Source organism: Phyllosticta capitalensis (genome assembly GCF_038381095.1).
Source record: "Phyllosticta capitalensis strain CBS 128856 chromosome Unknown BKA78scaffold_4, whole genome shotgun sequence".
Taxonomy (NCBI): domain Eukaryota; kingdom Fungi; phylum Ascomycota; class Dothideomycetes; order Botryosphaeriales; family Phyllostictaceae; genus Phyllosticta; species Phyllosticta capitalensis.
In genome coordinates this window covers 840,923-866,618 of record NW_027117442.1, presented here as the reverse complement: position 1 = coordinate 866,618, position 25,696 = coordinate 840,923, and the positions used below count along the sequence as shown (strand labels likewise).

The 25,696-nt window shown below is 55.0% G+C and overlaps 10 protein-coding genes across 10 annotated transcripts; 3 read left to right on the top strand and 7 right to left on the bottom strand.

Annotated features, from left to right (window-relative positions):
• Positions 1-245: 245 nt before the first annotated feature.
• On the bottom strand, positions 246-1,595 carry BKA78DRAFT_113500 (uncharacterized protein). The gene is made up of 3 exons (XM_066882300.1): positions 1,409-1,595; positions 1,207-1,345; positions 246-1,025 (listed from the first exon to the last, which is right to left on the bottom strand). The coding sequence occupies exons 1-3, from the start codon at positions 1,490-1,492 to the stop codon at positions 490-492; spliced, it is 759 nt and encodes a 252-aa protein (XP_066745225.1). The 5' UTR covers positions 1,493-1,595; the 3' UTR covers positions 246-489.
• Positions 1,596-2,449: 854 nt separating this feature from the next.
• Positions 2,450-3,194, bottom strand: BKA78DRAFT_113496 (uncharacterized protein). The gene has a single exon (XM_066882299.1). The coding sequence runs from the start codon at positions 3,129-3,131 to the stop codon at positions 2,553-2,555; it is 579 nt and encodes a 192-aa protein (XP_066745224.1). The 5' UTR covers positions 3,132-3,194; the 3' UTR covers positions 2,450-2,552.
• A 684-nt stretch (positions 3,195-3,878) lies between these two features.
• BKA78DRAFT_311111 (WD40-repeat-containing domain protein) lies at positions 3,879-5,563 on the top strand. The gene is made up of 3 exons (XM_066888181.1): positions 3,879-4,038; positions 4,091-4,126; positions 4,219-5,563. Exons 1-3 carry the CDS (start codon positions 3,991-3,993, stop codon positions 5,554-5,556), a joined length of 1,422 nt encoding a protein of 473 aa, XP_066745223.1. The 5' UTR covers positions 3,879-3,990; the 3' UTR covers positions 5,557-5,563.
• Positions 5,564-6,247: 684 nt separating this feature from the next.
• Positions 6,248-6,837, bottom strand: BKA78DRAFT_294491 (uncharacterized protein; the record flags this gene model as incomplete). The annotated part of the gene is made up of 3 exons (XM_066886357.1): positions 6,248-6,340; positions 6,442-6,686; positions 6,711-6,837. 3 exons carry the CDS (start codon positions 6,835-6,837, stop codon positions 6,248-6,250), a joined length of 465 nt encoding a protein of 154 aa, XP_066745222.1.
• A 1,790-nt stretch (positions 6,838-8,627) lies between these two features.
• On the bottom strand, positions 8,628-9,313 carry BKA78DRAFT_311106 (uncharacterized protein). The gene has a single exon (XM_066888180.1). It carries the CDS (start codon positions 8,992-8,994, stop codon positions 8,677-8,679), a length of 318 nt encoding a protein of 105 aa, XP_066745221.1. The 5' UTR covers positions 8,995-9,313; the 3' UTR covers positions 8,628-8,676.
• A 2,040-nt stretch (positions 9,314-11,353) lies between these two features.
• Positions 11,354-14,645, top strand: BKA78DRAFT_378809 (uncharacterized protein; the record flags this gene model as incomplete). The annotated part of the gene is made up of 2 exons (XM_066892920.1): positions 11,354-11,627; positions 11,684-14,645. Exons 1-2 carry the CDS (start codon positions 11,419-11,421, stop codon positions 14,643-14,645), a joined length of 3,171 nt encoding a protein of 1,056 aa, XP_066745220.1. The 5' UTR covers positions 11,354-11,418.
• An 87-nt stretch (positions 14,646-14,732) lies between these two features.
• BKA78DRAFT_113452 (uncharacterized protein) lies at positions 14,733-17,294 on the bottom strand. Its single transcript, XM_066882298.1, has one exon. It carries the CDS (start codon positions 16,940-16,942, stop codon positions 14,858-14,860), a length of 2,085 nt encoding a protein of 694 aa, XP_066745219.1. The 5' UTR covers positions 16,943-17,294; the 3' UTR covers positions 14,733-14,857.
• A 411-nt stretch (positions 17,295-17,705) lies between these two features.
• BKA78DRAFT_250132 (uncharacterized protein) lies at positions 17,706-18,750 on the bottom strand (the record flags this gene model as incomplete). Its single annotated transcript, XM_066884538.1, has 2 exons — positions 17,706-18,296; positions 18,346-18,750. 2 exons carry the CDS (start codon positions 18,748-18,750, stop codon positions 17,706-17,708), a joined length of 996 nt encoding a protein of 331 aa, XP_066745218.1.
• Positions 18,751-20,088: 1,338 nt separating this feature from the next.
• BKA78DRAFT_250299 (uncharacterized protein) lies at positions 20,089-22,025 on the top strand (the record flags this gene model as incomplete). Its single annotated transcript, XM_066884553.1, has 4 exons — positions 20,089-20,456; positions 20,505-21,704; positions 21,763-21,847; positions 21,927-22,025. The coding sequence occupies 4 exons, from the start codon at positions 20,089-20,091 to the stop codon at positions 22,023-22,025; spliced, it is 1,752 nt and encodes a 583-aa protein (XP_066745217.1).
• Positions 22,026-23,868: 1,843 nt separating this feature from the next.
• BKA78DRAFT_368186 (uncharacterized protein) lies at positions 23,869-25,101 on the bottom strand. Its single transcript, XM_066892628.1, has 2 exons — positions 24,458-25,101; positions 23,869-24,376 (listed from the first exon to the last, which is right to left on the bottom strand). Exons 1-2 carry the CDS (start codon positions 24,795-24,797, stop codon positions 24,048-24,050), a joined length of 669 nt encoding a protein of 222 aa, XP_066745216.1. The 5' UTR covers positions 24,798-25,101; the 3' UTR covers positions 23,869-24,047.
• Between the last annotated feature and the right edge of the window lie 595 nt (positions 25,102-25,696).

Sequence of the window (25,696 nt, the reverse complement as noted above, 5' to 3'; positions counted from 1 at the left end):
ATGACAACGCAGCAGCCACTATCAAACTCCTCTACCGCTCTCCGTGGATTTGATACATGATGGAGCGAAGCGGCAATTGATTCAGCCTATCGAAGAAGAACGGAGAGCAAAAGCTGCAGCAACACGGCCTCGTCTTCTCGCGCCTTGCACTACTCTTTCGTGTACTGGACCTGACAGTCTTGTCGTCGCTAAATTACACGCTTGCATGCATGCATGCTTTCAAGTAAGCTGTCGAGCGGTCCAGCGGGGGAAAAAAAATCGTGAATCTGAGCCCAATCCGTCCTGACTCGTAAGAAGAAAGATAGGCACCTATATACTCGCCCAGGAATCGCCCAAGATCCATAGCAGGAGAAGAATGTGCAAAGAAGAAGGTAAAGAAGAAGATGACCACGTCCATAACCCCCTACCCCCTGTCCTACACGAACCCTCTCCCTTTCCCTATTCTCCTCTCCCATTCCTCCTGCCGTCCCGCCCACGTGGCGTATTCAATTAAAACACAGCGGCGACAAACGCAGCCGCGACACCGACAGCAGCACCGACACCCCTCGCCGCCGGGGCAGCCGCACCCGTGAACTGCGGCATGCCGGGCGTGGTGGGCGTGCCGATGTAGGGAGTCGTGTAGCCGCCAGCGGGGCGAGTCGTCATGCTAGGAACACCGGTGCTGCCACCACCGACGATGACGGGGCTCGAGGCGATGGGGATGGTGGCGATGAGGCCGCCGCTGCTGGGGGCGACGCCGTTGCCGTTACCGGCGCCGTTGCTGGGAACGACGACGGGGGACGAGTAGGGCGCGACGGGGGCGGACTTGGCGGGGGGAGCAACAGCGCCAGGAGCGGAGGACGAGGGGACGACGGGGACGCCGGCGGGAGCGGTCGTGCCGGTTGTCGGGGCTGGGTTGTTGTTCACTGGGGCGGCCGGGGAGGATGTAGGCGCGCTGTAGCCAGGAGCGGTGGCAGTCTTGGTGGCCGGGATGGTGAGGTGCACGCCGTATTCTTGACACAGGGCGACGACGTCTTTTACGACGGCTGTGGCATAGGTGTTAGCTTGTTGCTTGCGGGTGGGGCTTGATGAGAGGTGAGAGAATAACGATCAGGGGATGGGTGAAGTATGGAAGTGATCAGAGATCAATGGGGGGATGGAGAGGGAGTTTGTAAGTCCAACCAGGGGCAAGAGGCAAGTTTTAATGCAAGTGATGACAAGACGTACTCTCCTGGTCGGCCACAGAGCAGGCCTTCTCCACGCAGGGAGTAACCGAGTCCACAAGGCCGGGCTTCTTGCAGTGGCACTCAAAGTCGCCAAGGGAGCTGCATCCGTCGTTGGAGAGGACGTTGACGAAGCAGTTGACCTGTCAGATAGTATTAGCTCAAGCTCCTGATGGATCAAATTGATGCTCAGGGACATCACTTACCGCACAGTTGGGCAGGTCAGTGACTGCCTGAGAGTAGGCAACCGAGGCCATGGAGAGGGCGATGGCGGCGATGGCGGACTTCATCTTGGGCGACGGATAATGCGAGATGCCTTTGAACGAGGGACTAGGGTCTTGGGACTTGAGAACTTCGCGGACTTCGAGATGGAAGTTGATTCCGGAGGATGGACACGTCTGAGGAGATTTCAGCCGGTCTCATTCTTCCTCTTCTTTATACCTTGGACTTTAGCAAAGCCTTCGTGCGAGACCAAACGCGACCGGTGCCCCGTCCATCACATGGGTGGAAATAAATGCGTAGTCGGGGGATGCAGCGACGCGGTGCGGCGGTCAAAGCGCCTCCGCCTCTGCCGGACGGCTATACCCCTGTGGAAAGTAGTTACAGAATCAGGGAAGTAACAGTGACTGTGGCTCGCAGAGGAGACGAGAAAGGATGGTCTAAAAAGGGCCTTTGCGGCAAGTGACCCAAAGTAGACTGCAATCGCATAACGGATACCGTACCTCACCCCTGTCACTTGGTAACAGTCTGCCAATGCCGTCACTTTGCGTACGCCAAGTGCAGGGGAAATCAGCCTTGATTTGGAGTTGTCCATGTCGAGAAGGGAATCCTCGAGACGTGGTGGCGCTAGTGGCCGACGGTTGCTCTAAAAGGTGGAGCGGTCTCTCCTCTTAGGGCGCCACCAGACAAGTGATTGGCCATTCAACATCGTCCCTATACCGTAACGAGTAAAAGTTCACTTGGTGTTTGCCAGGCCCTGCGTCGTTTTTGAGGGGCTGAAGCGTGCAGTCTGGGGAAGCAGCCGCGAAAAATGACGCCTTTGTATCCACGCGCTCTCAAATTGGCCGAGACGTTGAAAGAAACCTCCCTGCAATCCCACTAATCGCGTGGCATCTCTGCCACAGCGTTTGTGACTTGAAAAGTGGCAAATTTGCGTGGCTGATCCTTCCTCGTGGGATTCTTTAGGGTGGACGAGATGCCATGTCAGGATTTACCAGCGTGCAATACGAGCATCTGCTGCACAAGTAGCGACGCTCTTCAAGACCGACTAATGTTGACTGATAAGGGGTGATGTTCCTTGGTCTTCGCCCAGCGTCCAACGTGCAGCTGTGAGCATTGGTCTGGGACAAGTTATGTACGCATGAGATGCCAAAGTTGTACAGTGACCACCTGGCGATGTTCTCTCAGCGATTTAGCTGCATCGCGATCACAGCCAATCAGCGAGGCAATTTCGGAATGCGGATGGGCTAGTATCCGAAGACAAGCACGTCGCTTCGGAGCGGCACGAAGCGGTGGGAAGCGAAGCCTGCTTGGTCGTATGTACTGGACCTGGATAGACGCTCGACCGCAGCGGGCACTAACAGTGTCCAGGATGCCATGGGTAGGTAAACCTTGTATGGACTCCATGTTCCAAAGCGTTATATGCCGATCATGTCTTGATTCCAAAGCCTGGTCATTCAAGCCCACGGAGTTGGCAATTGGGCTGCCGCGGACTGAGCAAGTTGACGTGCAGATTTCGCAACTGGTGAACTCCGCCACAAACGAAGGATCTGAGATGGCTTTGAGCGCGGTTCCTGAGTGTACGTGCCTTGCAAGCATAGCCTGTGGATGAGGAGGACTAGGCGGACGAGGGAGCAGCCCCGCATGCAGAATTAGCTCACATCGAGTGCCATACGGGACTGTGACAGATGACTCGCAGCCACTCAACATCCCACTGGTATCTTGCTTGCCGAGTTCGTTCGCGATCGGCACGAGGATCAGGCGAGGTGGAAGTTGAACTTCTCAAGTTATGCCCATTCACTGGACATCGCGTCGGTTTGCTCTCCGCAGCTGGGTCCTATGCATGTCTAGAGGCGGTTTTCTCCTTATGAGGCTTGTGTCGGAAGCTGGTCATCAGGCTTGAAATCAGATACAACCCAAGGTGACTTTGGCCTCCTGATCATGTCGCTATTCAGAGAACGGATCAGCAGGTTCTGTGGAAGAGAAGCATATTTGCTCCTGACAGTCTGTTCGCGTTAGCCAAACAGTGAGCTCAAGTTTGGATCAAGACTCTTTTGAGCAGTTTTTTCAAACAAATGACAGTGTCGTGTTTTGATATTGGATCGACAGTAAAATGACTTCGATCGTTTGAAAAGGAAAGGGAATGGAAATGTCCGAGCGAGTCGCGACAACTTCTACGAAGAGTTTCAATATCAACGAAGTCCAATTCGATAAACAAGAATTTGCGAATTCGGCAGACAAAAACTTGCTAAGGGCAGATAGCGTCTGGGTTTGCCCAAACTTAATGGCGCATGGGCTTGATGTGGACTCGGATTAATGCAGAGAAAGAATGTTGTTGACCAAGTTGAAGTTGGAAAAAGGTTGTTTGCCTCCAGGAAGGAGACATGGATTAGGTAAGCGTTCAGCCCTACGTCAATCACTAGCGCGACTCTGAGCAACGACTTCTTGAGCTCCAAACGCGACACCACCTAACAGCTCACACACGTACCAACGCGACCCTTCCAGGACCCAATGTTACCCTAAACCCGCCATCTTTTCCAAATCTTCAACCGATCGAGCGATACCCACTATGGCCGACGTAGCATCTTCTTCGACGCCCTTTTCCCCCGAAACCATTGTGAGGATTTTAATCCAGAATCTTTCTGCGCGTGCACTCACATAAGGCGCAGAACCTCGTACGCTCATCAGCCAAACGGACACGAGAAGTTTTTGCATCCGACTTTGCCTCTCCCTCCGCCCTCGAGCCTTCCTCGACCTCGGCCTTCATTACCGCACCCCCGCCACCTCTCCCGCCGAGATCGCAGAACGCGCCAACGTTAGCACACGCATCCGCAATGAATACGCAGACGTAAGGGAGCTTCCTGCAGCGTTGGCTGCCAAACAAGCCAGCGCAGCTGCCAGCGCAGCAGCACGACGCAAAAAGGCCAAGCAGATCAACGAAGACCAACCGTCGGACCCCAAGATGGTGAAGATGATTGAAGGGATATCAGCAGCAGATGAGGAGCGAAGAAACAAGGCACAAGACTCGATGGCATTGACCGTGCGCGGCAAGAATTCCAGTGGAAAGCTGCCGCCAAATGCAAACGGCCCAACACCGCAGCGCGACTTGCCTGGGTCGAGTCTGGTGAGACGCGAGGCCGTTCGGCAGCCGAAGCCGGACTGGCACGCGCCATGGAAGCTGATGCGGGTCATCTCGGGGCACTTGGGATGGGTACGGTCGCTGGCCGTGGAGCCGGGGAATCAGTGGTTCGCGTCAGGAGCAGGCGACCGCACAATCAAGATCTGGGATCTCGCGTCGGGGAATCTGAAGCTGACGCTGACCGGGCACATATCAACGGTGCGCGGACTGGCCGTGTCGCCGCGGCATCCATACCTCTTCTCGTGCGGCGAGGACAAGAAGGTCAAGTGCTGGGACCTGGAGACGAACAAGGTGATTCGCGACTACCACGGGCACTTGAGCGGCGTGTACACGCTGTCGCTACACCCGACGCTCGATGTGCTAGTTACGGGCGGCCGCGACGGCGTTGCCCGCGTCTGGGACATGCGCACGCGCTCCAACGTCCACGTCCTCTCGGGCCACAAGGGCACCGTCTGCGACGTCAAGTGCCAAGAGTCGGATCCGCAGGTGCTCTCCGCATCACTCGACTCGCACGTGCGCATGTGGGATCTGGCAGCGGGCAAGACGATGGGGGTGCTCACGCACCACAAAAAGGGCGTGCGGGCGCTGACGACGCACCCGAAAGAGTTCACGTTCGCGTCGGCCAGCACGGGCTCGATCAAGCAGTGGAAGTGCCCCGAAGGCGCCTTCATGCAAAACTTTGACGGGCACAACGCCATCATCAACACGCTGGCCGTCAACGAGGACAACGTGCTCTTCTCGGGCGGCGACAACGGGTCGGTTTCGTTCTGGGACTGGAAGACGGGCCACCGCTTCCAGACGCTCGACGCCGTCGCCCAGCCCGGCTCCCTCGACGCAGAGGCCGGCGTCATGAGCTCGACGTTTGATCTGACCGGCATGCGGCTGATTACGGGCGAGGCGGACAAGACCATCAAGGTGTGGAGGCAGGATGAGAATGCGACGCCCGAGACGCATCCGTTGGATTGGAAGCCGACGCTGGGAAGGCAGAAATTTTAGTATGGGTGGGGGGGGGGGGGGGGGGGGGGTAGAGATGTAGATGCAAAGGGACGGCGCGTCAGGCAAACCAAAAAGAAAGGCGTTTTGAGTTGGCGACATATGACATTGTATCTGCAAATCCATCTTCCGTGAACCCTTCAATGCCAAGATTTTGACACGCCATTTCAATCGCAACGGCGAACGTAATTTTGAAATGCGGCAAGGCACGGATTGAAGACTCGATTTTGGAAGCACAAGTTGCTTTTCTCAAATTTTGAATTGCTCACTGTGTATTCTAAGCATTCAGTGCCGGGCAGCATCTGAATCATCAACGGGAAAGAGGGAGGGAAAGGGCAGAAAAGGGGGGGGGGGGGGGTTCAATTGGCATTGCAGACGAGGAGGGGCCAAAAGGGAGGGAGGTCGATGGATGAGTGCGTTTATAATTTTGGTTCAGCCGGATGGAATCACATGGCATGGATGATGGGTTGGTCACAGCTTGCAAGAACTTTAACAAGTATCCAACCCCTTTATCCAGACTAAGGTTCGAAGAGGTGTTGATCACATATACCTCCAATAAATGGCCAGACATAAACACCAAGCGGAATCATGCCAATGCCAATGCAATTAAATTCCTAGAATGCCCTCGGACCTTCGTTCAACTCCAATCAACCCAACCAAAAGAAACAAAAGGCAAGCCTCTCACTCCAACCATCTATTTCTTCTTGCTCGCCAACTTCTCGCCCTCCTTTTGCAGCTTCTGGATCGTGTCTGACGACGCGTCGACCTCGCCGCGGTCGGCCTTGACCTGTTCAAATCGTTAGCACGTCTGTCGCACTCGCCAAATCTCCCCCAGAGTTGCACCGTGGGTGTGATATCATGGATGATGGGGGGGAGTGAAGGACGTACCGCCGACTCGCTGTCCGACGCCAGCTCGTCCTTCCAGTGGCCCTTGCCCTGCTTCTGCTTGCGGAGCTGGTCTTGCTTGTGCGCCTCGGCTTCTTCGGCGCGGCCTTCTTGGTCTGTTGGTCGTCCAGTGTTAGCCTCTGTTTTCTTGTTGCTCGAAAGGGCAAGCGATGGCGGCCTTGGGTCTGGAGACGCTGGTATGTTGCCAGGGGCCAAGGACGAAAATGTCATGCCATGTCCCCTGCTTGCTGTGTAGGAGTGGCTCGACTTACTCAATGTCGACTCCTTGCCCGCCAATCTCAGCGCCGACGTCTGGAAGCCCATTCTCTGCGCGGCGAAGAGGTTGGTGCGGGGGGCGGCGGCGGCGGCGACGCGGGAGAAATTCCTGAGGGCAGACATTGTGTTTGGAGGTTTGGAGGTCGAAGTCGTTTTCAGAGACGAGGTTGAGGAATGCGAGTAGAGCGGAAGTGGTTGTGGAAACGTGAGGTGAATGGAGGATCTGTGAGGATGTTAGTAAAGAGGTAGGTAGATTGGTAAAAGAGCTGAATGAATGATGCCCGCATCCAACATCAAGGAACAAGGGATGAGAGACAGCATCGCCATGCAGAGAGAGGCGCAAATCCGTCCAGTTGGTGGGGTCAAAGAGGGGGAGCTGTCGTACCTGAGGGTTCGTTCAAAGACGTAGATGCAGGAGGAGTTGCAGGATTGGATGAGTTGCTAGAAGATGAAGAGGAACGAGAAGGGGTAGCAGCTGGGGTTAAAAAGGAATTCTCGGTAGTCCAAGAGCTTTCGAAGGCGCAACCAAAGACCCGAGGATGCCCTCATGTCGTCATAGGTGGTCCGTGCGAGGCAGCTTTCGTCCAGCAACGAGCGGCTGATTACGTCTGGTTGTCTCTTGGGCCCCGCATCTCTTTCGCCAGCGCCCCATCAATTGTGACGGAACATCTTCAGGGAGTCATCAGGATCGACGCAACACGTGCCGGTCAGGCACTCACACTGAGATCATCAGGTTGCTGTACTGTGCAGCTTCTTGTTGGAGGGGAGCGAGAGTCGTTTGAACAAGTGGCAGTGGGTTCGACTACCCTGAAGGAAACAATAGAAACCACTCCAGTTGGTGTCCAGATCAACTAATAAGAGAGTAGATAACCCAGTAAAAAGCAAGCGTGATATCGTGCCAGCGTACATGTGAATCTTTGAACTTTGTATCCGTCAAAAAGAACGAACAAGTCAAGAACAGAAGACCCGGCATGACCGGATGAGCAAAGGAGTTATGCGCTATATCTCCGCCAACAACATGTCGAAACAGAGAGAAGCCCAACCGTTACCACCGCTATATCTTGTGCATGAGAAACACTTTCGCCGTGGTATACCAGCAGAATCCGGACCCATTCAGACAACACCAATACAACCGCCAAACCCAACTCACCCTACGTGGGGCGTTGATGCGAGCCCGCCGACAAAAGAATTCCAGCGCCTGATTCCGAGACCAAAGACTGTCCAGGCGCTTCCAACCCAACCGAGAACACCTCTTTTTGTGGTTTTCTTGTCAAAAAGCCGAAAAACACCCGTGTGAGAGAGCAACAAAAGCCGTCCGTGAATGCCGTAAAGAGCCGAGCCAACGTGCAAAGCCAGCTGCTGGTCTATTCGATGAAAATTAGAATGCAATGTTTTGTAGTTCGTCACATTGTAACGCCGTCGTCCGGGAGGATGGAATGGGGTATCCCAAGGGTAAAGGTTCGTGGGTCTTTGTACAGAAAAACCGAGGAGGAGAAGGTATCCTGGGGGAGAAGTCGAAAGTGGAGTGTAGAGATTCGAAGGAGGAGAAGCGAACAGAGCCCAGCCCAACGACGCAGCGCGCCACAATGCGATTGAACAGACCACAGCAAGCATCGCGTTAGCTAGCAAATCTACCAGCGACGGGGCATGAATTGCTGCTGCATCTGCCGTGCCGGCGACACGGAAGGTGGCGGGCTGGCGACGTTGCGGGTGGTCGGGTCCACAATGGGAATCGCATTGCGTGTGCGCTGGGCCAGAGGTGCGTGCAGCTTCGTCGCTTGGGTCTGGTGGGAGAAGCTCGCCGGCGTAAAGGTGTTGGCGGCGGCGGGCAAGACGAAGCTCGGCGTGGGCTGGAGCTGCTGTTGGAGAGGAGAGGATTCCGGCGAGCCGCTCGAAAGCGAGGATCGGTCCGATCCGGAAGAGTGAATGGATTGCAACTGTTGAGGACGCTCGAGTCAATCATCAAATCCATCGATGCGGGCCGAGGTTTTCATTGTCGCTACTTACGTCGTCGTCAGTAAGAAGGTGGAAGGGGCAAAAGAGTTCGTCATCCTCGAGGTCAAAGGAGCGGGCGGCCTCGAAGTCGCGGCGGAAGGCAGAGATGCCTGGGGCCTCGACGGCCTCTTTGGGAGGACGAGCGGCTCTGAACTGCTTATGGTTGTGCGCAGCGGCAGACCTAGGCGCCCTCCTCGGACGGCCGTTGGGGTGGTGGTGTTGAGGGTGGTTCATGTGGGCGGCGGCATGCTGCGGAGCGCCGTAATAGAAGTTTGAACTCGACATGATGTCGTTGTGGGCGGCAAGTGGGGCTCGAAGCGATGAAAATTGCGAGGCTCCAGAGCAATAGTATATCGAAGGAGTGGTGAGACTTGGGTTGGCGGCTCGGAGGTTACTGGTACGGTCACCCGATGCGAAGAGCCACAACAAAGGTCAAACAAAGGGATGAAACGAAGCAAGGCTCGGCAGCGGTCGCAGTGGAAGCAGAGTCGAGGGTCGCTGTCGAAGGGCGAGGATGCAGAGCGGATGGATTTTGTTGCGGTGTGGTTGTTTGAAGTACGAGCAGGTGGACGGTAAGATGGAGCGCAGCGGTAGTGTGTGTGGTGTGTGTGTGTGTGTGGGAGGGAGGGCCGGAGAGGGGGACGATTAGTAGGTTGCGAAATGGGCTTGGGACGGCGCTAATCAGGATTCGGCATGGCTCAAATTGCCACCTTGTAGGAACGTGCGGCCGGCGGCCAGCGACCAGAGCAAGACCACCCACCACTACCAGTGCAGGGCATACCCCCGGACCGGACACACCCGCCTGTCTCTCACCATATCCACTTCTTCGCCTCGTTCAGGTTGCTTGCTTTGCCACTCACCCGCTACGCAGTCCTGCTGCTGCTGCTGCTGCTGCACGCAATTGTCCGTACCGCAGCCCTCGCCTCGTGGAAACGTCTTTCTTTCGACTCTTTCGGCGTCTTGCAGGCTGGCAGAGTGGTGGGGACTGCTGGTTATGCAGCCAATCACTTTGCGCGCGCCGGCTCAGCCCCCCATCCCACCGCTCCTTTGGCTTTCCAGGACGGCCTTGTTTCCTCCCGCCCTCGCGGTTCCAGAAGCTGTGCTCTCCCAGCCACCACTCACCTCGACGTCTCTGTGCTGGCGCCCTCGACTTCTAACTTGGGCTTCTTCGACACAGAGTGCGTGCGTGCGGTGCAGTCCCCGGCCTTTGACGTAAGCGACGTTGGTGTGTGCTTCGTCGACGACAACCAATTTCGCCCGCCCCGTGGTCGACGTTTGCCAGGGCATGCACCATGTTTCGACCACGCTCATCAAGTGCTGCGCCGCCTTTCCCCGAGTCCACGATTAGTGCTTCAGGAACCATCGGGGCGCTGTCGGTTGGGCCTCATCGATGACCTGTCATTGCTCGCTAGTCGCCCGCCCGCAGACGCTGCAGTACCAGCATGCGGCTAACCAACCGCCATACCCCTCCCTCCGACGAGTCCATCGTCTTCCCATTTGTTGTTGAATTCAGGACTCCAGCCCAATCCACAAAAGTCTTCATGCTCAACTGCTCAGCCTTGGTCGAGTCAATTCCTACTCTATCCATCTGACATGGGCGTGGGGTGTCGACAAGCTTAAACTGACTCTGTGCTATCCAGGCCCTGCATCTAAACTCTCTCAGGCCATCACCTTGCAACTGCTGCCATTGTAGCTTCCTACAGGGGAATGGCGCTGAGCTGTGAGCAAGCTTCGTCTCTCCAAGCCTGCACGTGTATGATTGGATGCCGGGGAGGACCATCGCGGGGCTCTTGGCGTGTGCTACCTAGCGGAGCTCGACCTTGAGCACCGTCTCACGACGGATCTAAAGTAGCGGGAGAAGACAGTGTGCTGAGGCCAGCAGCAGTGGCGAAAGGCCATGTGAGAATCCTCCGCTTGACCAGAGCTCCAACGGGACGTCTCACCACCAGTCTACCACCAACGTGATGGTCAAGGCCATGGGACGATCCGTTGAGATGCGGCCTGCTGCGTCGTAGTTCCGATCTCGCCCGGGGGCGGCCGCTGCTCAGCCAGGTACTCGACTTTCCGCTCCGCCAGATGGGACGTGGAAGGTGTCGAACACCGGGCGTCTATACACAGCTTCAATTGATCGTCGATGCGGCCGTGGTGGTGGTTGTGGTTGACCAAGTCAGACGCTCGCTCCAGCCAGGGCTGGCGCAAGCGGACCCTTTCCCCTCAATCTTCGGTTCGTTCTTCGGGGTCGGCGCGAGCCACGGTCCAACATCGGGAACTGCGGCATTTAGCTTGTTGCCTGAGGCACCTCTACATCCACAGCTCGGGACCGCACCCGCACGGCCCTATTCCACTGGCTTTCAACAACAACGCACCGCCGCGACGTGACTAGCCCTCTCATTCGGTTCATCGTAAACTGCTCAAGAGCCCATCTTCACATCTCCACCCTTTTCGTGGGGCCATATCTCGAACATCAACAAGGCTAGATTTCAGCCTCGACATGACTTTGCCCTGCTTAGTGATGGCTCCTGCAGGGTGCATACGCAAGCGCCAGAGGCGACCTATCCCCTGTGCCCGTCCGAGGGTTCACGCGCTGCGGCGCCCGCTTTGGAGTGTCTCTGAATTTACATCTCGTGCTCTTCTTCAGCCCGTCTCTTATGGCTTCTTGCCTCGTGCAATGCATGCGCCTTGTCGCCGACCCGTTTCCACGTTGAGTGGATGACAATCGACAGCAGCCAGCTCACCGCGGTTGCTGATCATATCAACATGGACCCAAGGCTCCACTTTGAGAAAGATTCGGCGCTGTTGTGCTCTCGAGCGCCAACTTGGCCCCCTGGAAGCACAGTCGGTTACGCACATTGTCAGCCTCAGCAAAAAACTTATCTGGCTGGTAAAGGTGTCTATCCCAGCTCGACTGGCATCATCTTGTTCCCAAAAGCTTGTCTTATATTGTCACGTCCGATTGTTGACCAGCGGCGTGCAGTGTCCATATGGCCTTGTCTTCGAATAAGCCTGTTTGCTCCATCGAAGACCGCCGTGAGGAGATCTCGACCGAGCACAATGCGACGTGCGAGAGGATCAATCTCAGCCGCGATGACCAGACAAAATTACTCGAGGAGCAGCTTTCCGAACGGGCTGGACCCAATGACCATTGGCAACCATTTACAGAGTGGCTTCAAGACGATGGCCAGTTAGTCTACTGGGTTGCAGGACAACCAAGTTCTGGAAAATCGACCTTGATGAGATTCCTCCATGACGACAAGGCTATTCAAAATCATGTACGGATGTGGGCCGATGGCTCCCGACTGGTCAAGGTTGCCTTCTTTCTGCGGAAACACACGAGTTTTCGGGACCTCCTCGAAGAAATGCTCTACCGAGCTTTGGACGGGCGAAATCTTTTCTCTAACCTGCTCGGTGGCCTGCCAAACAGACGTCTACCCGAATCGGAGCTAGTCGTCATCTTCAAGTCTGCATTTCGTCTGCTGTGGTCTGGAGAGCACGAACACCCTGGAGAGCACGGAAAGTTCCTGTTCATGATCGATGGGGTTGAGCACATGGACGACGACTCCTCCCAAGCGCTGTTTGAGTTTCTCGAGCAACACACAGATGCAGGGCAGTGGATGAAATTCTGCATTTCAGGCTCCTATCGATTGCTTCCTGGACAGATGTTAACACCGTCGGCTCGCATGGAGATTTTGACCAAAGTGGACATCTGGCACAACGTTTCGAACGAGCTGGACAACAGTCGACGGTTTTACCGACTCCGCAGCAACCGCGCGGAAAGATCCCACGAAATCATACGCCGCATTGTCGATGCGGCTGAGGGATCTTTTCTTTACGCTCGCCTCGCCACAGCGTGGTACTTCGGAGAGCTCGTCCAGAGGGAAAACATCGCAGACTTGCATGAACAGATTCCTCCAACATCCGATATGATATTCCAGGACCTACTGAATCGCGAGGATCGCGAGGATCGACCTGAACCTGGACCGTCGACCGCCAGGCTTTTTGGTCTAATTCAGCAAGCCGAGCGCACCAAGAAGCCTCTGTCTTTGATTGTCTTGTCCTTTGTGGAGGAGCTTGACAACCAGGACATTGAACCAGGCATCCGAAATGCCACAAACAGCGAAATCGACGAGAGGGCCGATAAGATGAACCGCTTTCTGTTCTATCGTTCTGGAGGCCTTTTGGAAGCACCGGATTTCGCTGACAAGGGTGCATTGGCCGAAGTACGCTATCACGAGACGGCAAAAGAATGGAAACCCCAGCTGTGGGAACATGTAAAAAAAAGCTTGGGGTTCGAAGAAAAGGACAGGACACTTTGTACAGAGCTCTGCCTGGCTTACTTCCGGTGTATCAAAACATTGGACCCGAAGCAGACTACCTTCTTCACTTCGTTTCGTTCACTGGCGACAGCTTGCCTGGAGTATTCATTCAAGATCGAGCAAACCTCCGGCGAAACTGGGCACGAAAACAACATTAATGAGAAGATCATCCGTGCTTTGGATCAAGATGCGATGAAGCTTCTCGATGAGCATCAGCCATCCCATGACGGGTCCTCCAAGACTAGCCACGACAACGAAGTGCGTCTCTGGTCCGTAAAAGTTCAAGGTCATTCCAACTCCTATTCTACGATAGACCCGCATTGGACAAACGTCTGCAACATTGACAACTACCAGCCACCATCGTCCCTCTTTGATTTTGCGCTACAGCACAATCTTTTCTCTGTCGTCAAGCACCATCTGAACAAGTTTAAGGATCAACCAACTGGTAACGGAACCATCAACGCCAACGGCAACGCAAGCCATGTAGCCGAGAAAAGGCAACAAAATGATCCAAAGGAGAAGACGTGGAAGCAGAAGAAGATTGAGAAGAGAGAAAAGGAGAAGAAGGCGGCGAAAGAGAGGAAGCGATTGAAAAAGAAAGGCAAAAACCCGGACCTGGAAGAGCAAGTGACCGATCCTGTCCGCAAAATGGTTGGCGGACGTATTCTCCCGTTGACTCTGATCGCACGAAGCCAACACAGCAAAGGCAGTCCTGCCCCCATATCTGAAAAAATGGCAAAGATTCTCTTGGAATATGGCGCAGACCCAGACTACGAGGAGTCATCCGAAGCGCCCGGTGGCAACACAGCCTGGCACGCACTCCTCAAAGCCATGGCCTCTGAAATGCCCAAACCCAAGGCACCGCCAAAGAAAACTTCAACGACAAACAGCAGACCATCGACAGCAGACACAACCCAAGCAGCGAGCACAACCCAAAATGAGAACAGATCCTTAACTGAGGAAGAGCGTCATGCCAAGGTTAAAAAGCTGCAAGCCAAAGCCAAAGAACTCCAAGCCAAGCGATCTAAGCTCCTCGCAGACCGAGACCGTCGCTACCGTCTCACTGAACTTGCCGTCATGTTCTTAGACTCCGGTGCTGATTCTTACGCCACGGTACGCGCGATGCCGCCGCCGCCAGAACCAAGCAAAAATGAAGAAGCAGGGGAAGAGTCCACGCAAGAGCCTTCGCGCTTCTTCGAATATCTTGCTAAAAAAGTAGAGGCGCGCGTCACAAAGGACGTCAAAGCCTTTGGCACAGCGATAAGGAACGTGCCTAAGCAGGTCGGGCACGTCCATACTCTAATCAAAGAGACTTGGGCCCTTACGCGCGACGTCAATCCGGCGAAACTGACGCTCGATCAAATCGTCGAGGCGGTGAAGAAAGTCGACGGTGACGCTGAGAAAGAGCTTGAGACGGTCGAAATCGACCTCGAAGCCGCTAAGAACGCTCTGGTCGAGATGCAAGCCGAGGTGCCTACGACTGAGGAGATAGGACACATGGAAAAGGCCAAATGGCAAAAAGTGGATGACGCAATTAAAAACCGCCGGGGATTGGAAAAGGCGGGGAGTTGGGATGTTTGGCATGAGAGAGCGTGGGCACAGGTTAAGTTGTTTGCGCGGTAATGATAATGTTGTGTACAGATGTTGGTTCCAATCTCAGGTTGGTTAATAGAGGATTGACGGTATGAGATGACAAGTAATACTACACAGTCTAATCCTTGCTCTTCTCGCCTCGACATTAAATACCCTCAGCAAGATCAACACATATCTTGCCCCTCGCCTTCATTCCTTCGACGGCTCTCTCTTCGGACGCATCAATCCGCCACCACTTCCCTTCATCTTTCCCCCATCTCTTCTTCAATCTTCTTCAACATCTCATTCTGATCAATCTGGTTCAAACGCCCCTCATAAACCTGCAACCCATGGTACTTGTTTTCGAGCTCCCACTTGAGGTCGAAACGTTCCGGATCAATCTTGGACTGGTCAATCGAAATCTTCGCGCCCTTCTTCAACGCGGTCATCTCCACGTCGCGCTCCTTGAGTGCCGTCGTCAAGCGCTCTATCACCGCCGTCGCCCTCGTCACCGCTTCATCTCGTTTCAGGAGACACTCTTCCAGTCGGCGCTTCTGCTCTTCGTCTTCGCGCTCCACGCGCTGCTCGCTTGGATCCAGGATCGTCTTCTTGAGCTCGCGGAGACCGTTCGTCCGGTCTTGGTACGTTTTGTGCAGGCGCTCGAGGTCGTCGTCGGTGATCTCGCGCGTGTAGACGTCGCGCTGCGCGATGTGCGCAATCCAGGCGTCTGTGTCTTTTTCCTGGCGCGCTAGCTCGTCAATGGCTGACTGGATGTCCTTTCTGAATTTGGCTTTTGCGTTCTCGAGACGTTCTTCGCATGCTTCGAGCTTTGCGGCTTGCGACTCCCGCTCTTTTGCATCTTCCATCTCTTTACTTCCCTCCTGAGCAGAGGCCTTGGCCGCCGCAATAGCGGCATCCTTCTCCTCCAGCAACTTTTCGTTCGCCTGAATCACTTGATCCATCCTAATGACCTCGTCCTTGTACTCGTCCAAAATAATCGCATGGATCGGCAGCGTACACACCTCCCTGGCCTCCAACTTCTTATTCGTCGCCGTCAGCGCCAAAATCTCGCGGTCCATCTCCTTGACCTTGTCTGCGTACTGCTTCAGGAACTGGTGATGGACCGGCATGCTGCACGTCCGCGCCTTGGCCGCCTCCTCGCGCTCGCGCTCAAAGGCGCGCAGGCGTTGGTGTAGGGTGGTGTGCTCGGCGACGCTGCATTCTCTTTTCTCGCGCTCCCGCTCGCGTTTGAGGCGGTCGAGCTCGCGCACTGCGGTGCGCTTTGCGCGGAGGAGTTCGTCGCGCTCGCGGCTGATTTGCTCGACGTGCTCTTGTAGTTTTTGCGTTTCGGAATGGCTCTTGTCGAGGTGCTGCGATCCCTCTTTGTCCTTTGCAACCAGGGCAGCCTGCTCGTCGCGCTCCCTACCGATTTGCTCGACCTGCGCCTGCAGTCTCGCCACTTCGGCATGGCTCTCCTCCTTTTCCTTGACCGTCTGCTCCAACCGCGCCTGAAGTTTTGCGGCTTCAGCCTGGCTCTCCTCGAAATGCTTCCACCCCTCTTTCTCCTTTAGCACCAGCGCAGCAAACTGGACCTCGCGATTCTGGCCCTGTTCGACCTCCATCCGCAATCTCCGCACCTCAGCCCGCCGCCCCTCCAACTCCTGACGGCCCTCGCTCTCCTTCTGCACGAGCGCGGCGAACTCATCCTCGCGCCTCTCCCCCTGCTCCACCCGCTCGTTCAGCTCCTCAATCTCGCTCTTCAGGTCGCGGATCGTGTTGACCGCCCTGCCGTGCTCCGGCACCCCGCAGAGCACCGCCATGGCGCGCATGTCCATTGCCGCGGGTCCCTTTCCCGATCGCGTCGTCGGCGAGCTGCCGCTGCCGGCGGAGAGGGAGCGCGCCCGCCGTGGGTGCAATCCGCCGCCGATGTTGGAACTTGCGCTGGATGTCCGCGACGGCGGCGACGGCGGCTGCGGCTGTTCAGGGCTGTCGGGCACGCTGACCGTGATGCTGGGGACGGGCGAGGCGGACGAGGCGCGCGAGGAGTCGCGATTAAAAGTCGCAAGGGGCGCTGGCGGTGTGGAGGCCGTCGTGGCATTTCCGACGCCTGTCTCAGTCGCCGTCTCATCGGCTGGGTGCACGTTGATGTCTGGCGGCGTTTGTGGCGCTGGCGCTGGCGCTACCTCCGTCTTCGCCGCCTCTGGCTGCGATTTCGACTCGGGTTTGGCATCGTGGGACGGAAGGATGGTGGTCTTGAGGAGCTTGTGGGTCCGCGAGCGAGCTGCCGGGCTGCTGGGGCTCCTGGGCATAGGGATGCGGCTGGGGCTCTTTGGTCGTCGATGCGCCATGATGATGGGTCTCGAGTTGAAAAATTATTTTGCAAAACAGTCTGAACGAATGATGCTCCAAACTGCAAGATTGCGATGAGCCGGGGCAAAAGAACAAGAGAAAGTCAAGTTACATCTACTGTAGGGTCTGCGGAAAGGAAAAAGGTCTTTTTTTTATTTGAACAGGATGGCCAAAGAAGATGCACCAAGAACATTTCTTTGTTGGGCAGCTGTAGGATTAGTCTAAATTTGCGGGGTTTGATGGAGTTCTTTTGACGGCAGTGCTTTGTCGTCGTGAAGATGCCAAGTGCGTGCTGAAGTTTCTTTGACTGCCTTTGCAGCACGTCATGTTGGAGCTGGGAAATGTCAGACGAACTCTGACTGCGTCGGGAACATTGGTAGACATGATCACTTCAGCATGATGGAAGCGTGAATTCACCGTCAATCGGGATTGTTGGATTTTGATAATCCAAGGAGGGAGTAAGTGAGCGAGCGAGTGAATGAAGTCCAGTTGGATGGTAAAGCGCCCGAAAATGTAACCCAAAGACCCACCACGCCTGCCGAAATGACCTATCCGTCCATCCCAATGCATGTATTCCAAACCCCAATATGCTGTGCCCTGATTCCGATGTGCAAAGAAGAGAAGGTAAGAGACGGAAGGAAAGGCGATCATGAACCCAGTTGAGCCAGTCAGGCACCATGGCAAGTCCAAGTCGAGTCGAGTATGCAACCACTGATTCAAGGATCGGACAGGGCGAAAGCAAGTTGTCCGAGTCGGGCAGGACTAGACCTTGGAGATGCTACCATTGGAGCACTTTGTTTCAGGGGCAACAGACTGCCAGGCGACCTGTCCGTTGTTGCAAATCCCAAACTTGTCGGTACCATTGCAGACGATGGCGCCGTTGGAAGAGCAGCTCGAGCTACCGGAGCTGAGCGGGGTAGAGGCGGCAGGAGTGGCACCGGGAGTGTTGACCGCACCACCAGGAGTGTTCACGACCACTGGGGTATTGTTGGCGTTGGCCGCGGGCGTTGTTTGCGTGTACACGGTCGCAAGGGTGGACTTCGTCGGGGTTGTTGCGGCAGCAGAAGACGCGCCAGGGGCCATGACGGCAGGGCTGCTGCCAGAGGCGCCGGAGCCGTCAGACGAACCGCTCCCCGCTTTGCCGTAGCTCTGGCAGTTACTGCCAACCGCTGCGTAGAATGGGCCGGACCCAATCTTCTGGACCGTCTGGCCGGGGTTGGGGAAGATGACATCGCCCGATTCCTTGGTACTGCAGCTGGATCCCTGGGGGACGTTGGCGACAAACATGTCTGGCAGCTTGTTGTATTCGTCCTTGCTATCCGATCCGCCAGTGACCGTAATCGGGGCGCAGTTCTGAGATCGTTATTATTTGTACCGCCAGTGAAATCCGATTACCACATACCATGTACATCTCCCGGTTGCCGATCCTGTTGAACCAGGTCCACGCAAAGGTGGCCTTGCCGTTGGGAAATCCCTTGGGGATGGAGAACTTGAAAGTAGAGGGACCACCATCTGCACCTGGACATCCTCCTTCGAAGCTCTTGATGACTTTAAAGGTGGAGCTCTTGGTAGGCTCCGTGTCGAGCGAGACGGAGAGCTGACAACTCCCGCCGCCGTGAACAGCAGAGCCTTGAAAGGAGAGGGTTTGGTCCTCGCCCACGGCCATCTTGTTCATGGTCGAGATGTCGTAAACACCGGAGCGCTGCTTGCAGGGAAAGTCGCTGCCCGTGCTCGAAAGGGGGCTGTTGTTGAGGCTGCTCTTTCCGTATGGGACTGGGTTGGTCATGATCATATGCCCCCTGACCATCGAGGTCATGAGGGCTGTAGCGAAGAGAAGGGTGGAGGCAAGAGGAGCCATTCTGAATTTCAAGGAGTGTACTGGTTGAAAAGAAGACCTGCTTCAAAACTTTGGAAAAAGAGAGGGTGGAAAGGAAAACAGTGACCACGGCTGAAGGGAAGTTGTCGAGTGTGGAAAGCGGAAGACATTGGAATTTCTTAAAAGGTCGTCGCCCATCTGCAAGGCGATGGTGTCGCGCGCGTATGCCGATGCAGCGAAGCGAAAACTGGGGCAACTGAGTGAACACTACCACCGAATGAGGAATCACCCACACGAGTTTCGATGGGGTTTCAAATGCGTCCACGGCGCCTGTACTGAATAGTCACCTGTGGTGCAAGTAGAGATGACAGCACACCACACTTGGATACGATCTGGGGACCATGACTGGCAAACATGAGAAGATCATGAGGAGGTAGTGCTGCCTCGCTACAGGAGCGCCCAGAGGCCGCCTGAGGTCACTGGAAGATTCATTGGTCGAGTAATGAGCGGCTCAAACGAGTTGATGCATGGGGCCGGTGGAATTGTGGATTTCCCCAGAGAGAGGATCTCAGAAAACATGCCTGCAGCGTCCGCTTGGACACTTCTCGAGCTGATGATCGTCATCCGTTTGACGAAAGTGGAAGAAAAGGCGATTGAGCTGGAGATATGGTTACATTCAGTCGGGGACTAGCTGTGCCCCTGCAACTAAAGAAGCCGCATGAGCAGCGAGTACCAGGGATATGCAGTCACCAAGCTGCTCTTTGGACAAGAGCTTGCAGATTGTCTTGGTTGGGCGGAGCATCAGGGGGCGGAGGTGCTTCACAAGGCGCTGTTCTTCTTTGGCAACGCGATTTCATTGGTGTAGTTGTAAGCGCCGGGAGCGGTCGTGCTGTATGTAGGTCGTGAAGCGGCTCGCTGGCTTCTCCGGGCACGGATGCATAACAGTGGTTCAGAGTCGGGAATGATGAAATTGTGAATTCCAGGCAGGCAAGGGGCTGCCAGGTGTTTGTGGATTGAATTGTTGATGGATCAGTGAGGCTTTGGGCCGTTGGCGGAGAAAAGGTCGGGCCGGGATGCATGGATCGCGCCTGCCTCTGTCGACTCGCGAACGCGCGCAACGCCAAAGAGCCATCTTTGTATACCCGTCACCAACGCGCCTACCTGCGCCCGCCGCATGTTGCTGGCTCGCCGCTCACCAGCCTATCCATCCAACTCGCCGCTTTGCCCTCTGGACATTTCCTACGCCGCCGTAACCTGACCTGACGACTTTCTTTCTGCCACCATTGTTGGATCGCGAGCGGAGCTGCTCGCGCGGCATACTGAGCAGCCATGTCTTCTCTCACGGCAAAGACCAACCCGCCACAGGCGTTCATCTCAAGCTACGCTCCGCGCATTCGCCTATACGCCAACTCCCTCCTTCAGCCTGTGATTGCCCAATCTCAACAACTCCCTCCAGTGCGCACCACCAAGCGCGGAACCACTGCCATAAATTACGCCGAAGACGGCTACGACGACGACGATTTTGATGATAGTGAAGGACCCAGGCGGCGCCCGACTGGCTTACGAAGCTTGAGACAACAAGAGGATCCCGTCGCAAAGCAGGGCCCTGACGCCTCGCAATTGGGCAAAGAGCTAATCGCTCCGGTCGACGTTCAAGGCATCTGGAGAGAGTGGATGGGAAAGCCAAAACGCGCCATGTAGGTCGAATCGTTTTCAGTGTGGGGCTTTCTACTGACAATTGCAAGGACTGAGAAGCAGCTCTACGCGCAAACGCTCCTGCCGGAGAACTTTATTCCCATCCGCATCGACCTTACAATCCAAGGCTATCGCCCAGACCCGCCGTTACCCACTCCGCACAATGCGCGCGAATATGGCATTGACGAGAATCTGCCCGCATACAAGCAGCCTGAAATGACGCCATCGTACAGACTCAAGGACTCTATCACATGGAACCTGCACGAGACCCTCTACACGCCAGAGATGTATGCCCGAACATTTGTGGACGACATGGACTTCGCCCAGGACAGGAAGATGATGATCATTCAGGAAATTGCAGGCCAAATCCGCCAACAACTGGAAGAGTACGCTGGCGTCGCAATGCATCCGCTCTTTCATTCCACCAACACTGCTGCCAATGGCTTGTCCTCCCTGTCTGTTCAGCCAGGCGCCTCTAGAGATCAGTCTTCCACACCCGCCCCGACCAGCAACTTTGCGCCGACTCCTTCAGCTGGCCTGAACGGTACAGGAGGCGCTAGCACGCCAATACCAGCTGGAGCAGATGGCAGCAACATCTCTGCCACAGCCACACGCCTTCCCGCGGACGACGTCCACAATCCCGACGACACATACCGCTGTATTCTGAATCTCAACATCAACATCAAGAATCGACTCTACAGCGACAAATTTGAGTGGTCCCTGTTACACCCTCCTGGCTACGCCGAGATGTTTGCCAAGCAAACGTGCGCCGACATGGGTCTCTCCGGTGAATGGGTTTCTGCGATGTCGCACGCAATTCATGAGGCAGTGTTGCGTCTGAAGAAAGAAGCCTGCGAGAATGGAGGATTGGTTGGCTACGGCGAGATCGACAACGACGCGGCAGAGGGCGCCGAGGCCGGGTGGAGGTACGATCCAGAGAATCTGTGCGACGATTGGGAGCCGAAGGTCGAAACGCTTTCCAAGGAGGAGATTGAGAAAAGAGAGGGCGACCGCGAGAGACAGATCAGGCGGCTGAGGAGAGAAACGGCGAGGTTTTCAAGCACTTCCAACATGCAAGGCGGCATACCAGCAGGAAGCGAATACTACCTGCTCGAGCAAGCAGAAGAACGCATGGGAAGAGGCGAGAGGAGCAAGAAGAAGCGGCGCTTCAGGAGTCTGAGTCCGCAAGCACGGGACAGCCCGGACACAACGGGAGGCTACGGAGGCCAAGGTGGTGGATTGACGGATTGGTATGTGGCAGAAAGTCTACAGAGAGGTCTGTTTGGATTGCTAACTTATTTCAATCAGGGAACGCCAAAGCTGGCACTGCACTCACTGCAAGTTGTCTGGCCAAGCGGTTTGGGCAGTTCGAGATGGACCACACGGATCAAGGGTGAGTTTCTTCATTCTCTCTACATCTCCCTCCTTTGCCACGCCGCTATCAAAAGACATCAACTGACCACTTAATACAGACTCTCTGCCACAACTGCGGATATCTCTACGAGCGCGACAAGCGCCTGCCGGCAATTTTCCTCAATCTCCACATCCAAGACCAGTACATGAAGCGCTGATGAGCCCCGGCCGCTCTCAAACCCGCTTAAAGCCCCATCCAGGGGCTCGAAAGCCCCCTTAATCATCATAAAGCATCGCGCGAATACTTCTTCAACGACTCGCGCACATGTCATTGTACCTCCACCTATGTCCTCAACAGCATTTGGGCGTCAATCCTTGGCGTTGCCATCTCATCGATCCCGAACATCGACCCGGTTTGATCCGCGAGGAGAGGGGGACCTAATCCTGGACGACCTAACACGACCATTGGGAGGTGAGCACACGCTACGAGAGCGTATTTACCATCACCTCCACGAAGGGGCCGGAGCCATGCACAAAGCGTGGCTTCATGGCTTCGTATCGTCGACCATCAACGAGCTGCAAAAAGGCCACATCGAGGACACGTCCTCGGACCTTTTCTTTCTGCATTCACATGCATTGGTCGTTGAGCTAGCTAGCTGTACTATATAGAAAGACACCTTGGGCAGACGGCAGTTGATGAATGCGAAAACCATTTGAAAGACAGCACATTTTCACCATCGCTGACAGAATCGTTTTCTATTGCAAATCCAGCGCCGAAAGCTTGCATGACCTGTACTGGTCCAAAATGTTTGAACGCATCATCCATCCGGCTACGCACAGCAACACCAAAGTCCACAATAGGTACATTTGCTTGGACCCATTGATACCGTTGCAGGTCTCGTCGCTCACAAGGTCTGGTCTCATAGTTCACCGACCGCCTCTCCGCATTGGAGTTTCTTGGATCCACTCCAGCGACTCAGCTTGGCTCCCCCTTTCAGACGTCGCACATTCCGAGATCCGCGGAGCGCCCGTGCACTATGACCGCTCAAACTTCCAGGCATTCTCTCTAAAATAGTGCCATACTCGCGCTTAGCCGCAAGAGGCTTTTGGGCAGACGACGGGCGCCTGCCCAGGCTCTGCTTGCACCCAGCATGATGTCAGGGGGCAGCAGAAAAAGTTTTTGGCTTTCGTTGTTGGTTTTTGCTTATGATAGTAAAGCTGCAGTGCGTCCGTTGACTGGTAGGAAGCGTGGTTGAGTCCGTGTGTTGACTTATGTTCTATGTTTCGCAGAGTTTATACCTGTAGGACTCCACGGCTCGGCAGCCTCGGCATGCCGGCAGCAACACCACGCTGCGGTATGGTGAGTTTCGGCAGTTGGCCCTTCGGTTGCAGGAGTGGGACGAGGAGACTCTTAGGCATCGAAATGTAATTCAGCTGGGGTAGTAGTAGCCTCAATCGACAGTTCTCATTCACTCTGACAAAAGCTGCATCCAGATTGTCGACTTTTGTTCTGATTTGATGTGCCGGAGCTCGGGGCGAAAATCCGAGGAAATGCGGCTCGAGTGGTTCGGAGTGTTGTTAGTGACGACTGTCAAGAATTGGAAAATTCTCTGGCAGAGTATCTTCGGTGCTCCACGGGGTTTCAGGGGTAAATCCAGGGGTGCTTGTCCAAAGCTGTTTGTAGGGTAGCAAGAAAAGCATCTTGAATATAATCATCGGCCATTGCATTGGACGCGAGTTCCGAGAATGCAGTCCAAAAAAAGCTTGGTCTCAAGAGCGTTGTGGCAACTCTGAAAGGGGCAGTGGCTTGTTGAGGCGTGCGCGAAGCATTGGGAACAAACGTTCGGAACGCTTCCCCACTTGCCGAGAAGAGTTGCGCAGAGCAGGGAAGGAGCAGCATCGAAGTGTGTACTGCCTATGGTTTCTATACGAGACTCGTACTCGTATGCAGATAACTAGATGATTGGTCACTGTTGGTTGAAGTATAAGCAAATTATCTGCTATTGACTTTGTTCGACGCTTGTTGGTACTGCAAGTCAGCAAGTAGTTTGGAGATTTTCGCAAGTCGAGACATTTTGGGCCAGGCAATTGGATTCGAAGATTTAGTCATCCGGCTCAAATTTCTCGTTGCGCACTTAGTGTACGTACATGGTCGCAGATCCGCAGCGCTTCTTGCTCTGTTAATTTGAAGAGCGTCCACCGTCCATCGCACCCAGGCAATCCAGTTTAAACGGTCATGTTCAGGGCTCGTCAGTGACAATGTTCCCGTCAATGTCGGTCGCAAGGGCGCTGAAGAAGATGCGGTAATGAATGTTCCGCCGTGGCATATCGGCGCTGTTGTAGAAGAGGTTGGGATTGTTGGTGTGCGTAACGTGCCCATAGAGTTGTGCTTCTCCGAAGCCTTGCTCAGTCTGTGTAAGCGTGCCGCGCCGGACAGGGCTCACGATGAACCAGTTGCGGGGATTGTTCTCGTCCACTCCAGCCTGTGCTCGAAAAACACCCCAGCGGATGAGGATGCCTGCGATGCGGGAATCTCGAGCATGAAGTTGCTGTACGGCTACCATTGGACCTAAGAGTAGCGTGGTGGTCAGCGTCTGCTTCTGTGTCTCTCGTAGACGTTCGCGTCGTGTGTTTACAAGTCAATACTCACCGCGGATATCTGGGTCCGTGGTGGTTCTGAACTGGTTGGTATCTGGATATAACGTAAAGCGTATTCTTCCAAGAGAGATGGACTCCTCGCCCGCGTTGATGGCAACAGGAAAGTCAATGTTCTGAATCGTCGCGCCGTTGAATACGTCGTAGGGGTCGAAGTTCCCGGAATGACTGTCGTAATCGGCCGCACTTTGGCCCTCACAGCGGAGATTCGTGGCGCCTCGACGAAGGCAACAGGCCATGCTGCTCGATCCACAACCTTGAGGTCGCGGCATAGGAACTGCGCCGACATAGCCTAAAAGAAAAACAATGGTCAAAATGATCTGAGGCAAAGCCATTTTGGTGTACAGCTCGATTGGTAGGAAGTGGAGTTGAGGAGTGATTTCAACGTAAAGGTGAGTTGCCGCCGATATTTCAATTAAGAACAATCCTACATCACGCTCAGTCTCCCTCAAAAAGTTTTAGCTTACAGTTTGTCGTCAGTGACTGAGGGAATCCAATTCAACGACGGCTTAAGCCTAAAAATAGTCTATCACCACTGTCCTCTTAAACTCAGAGAGGCTTGAGGGCGGAGACGACGGAAGACCGCAGTAACAACATCGAGTCTTTTTGGGTAGTGGAGCACAAAGGGCGGCTACCATCTTCCTGACGGCAGACGCAAGCTGAGAGAAATACATGCCGTGAAGTCGTGCTTATGACTGCCAAAAGAGCTTCTGAATCATCCTCAAAAGATTTGACAAGACTCAGGCTCATCGAAAGAGGCAAATTAGGTTGATTGATTGGCTTGGGATAATGCGCGCGCGAAAGACGTGAACGCACCGGGTACATTGTCTTCTGTTGGAGCCGGAAGTTGAGTCTGCTCGTAAGAGGGGCGGGTTTGGAGGAACTGGGAGGAGTGAAAGATGCGAAAGCAAAACAGTTGATCAGCACTCGCCTGCTCTTAGCCGGGATGGGATGTGGGTTCCCCGGCTACCCACGCACCTTCCTAGGCTAACTGGGTATGAGCTAGCTGCGCACGACTGCAGCACACTAATCGGGCTCTATTGCTGCTCCATGTGTTCTGCGGATAATGGCAACAGCTCTCTCTTCTATTTCCCTTTTCGTTCAATTTTGAGGGAGGTTGCCAGCGAGCGAAGTGAAAGCAATCCTGCGGTGTTGATAGTTAACCGCGTAAACAAACAGTGGATTGGGTGAACCTGAAATAGTTAGCTACGTGGCAACCTTGTTGAGATCAAGA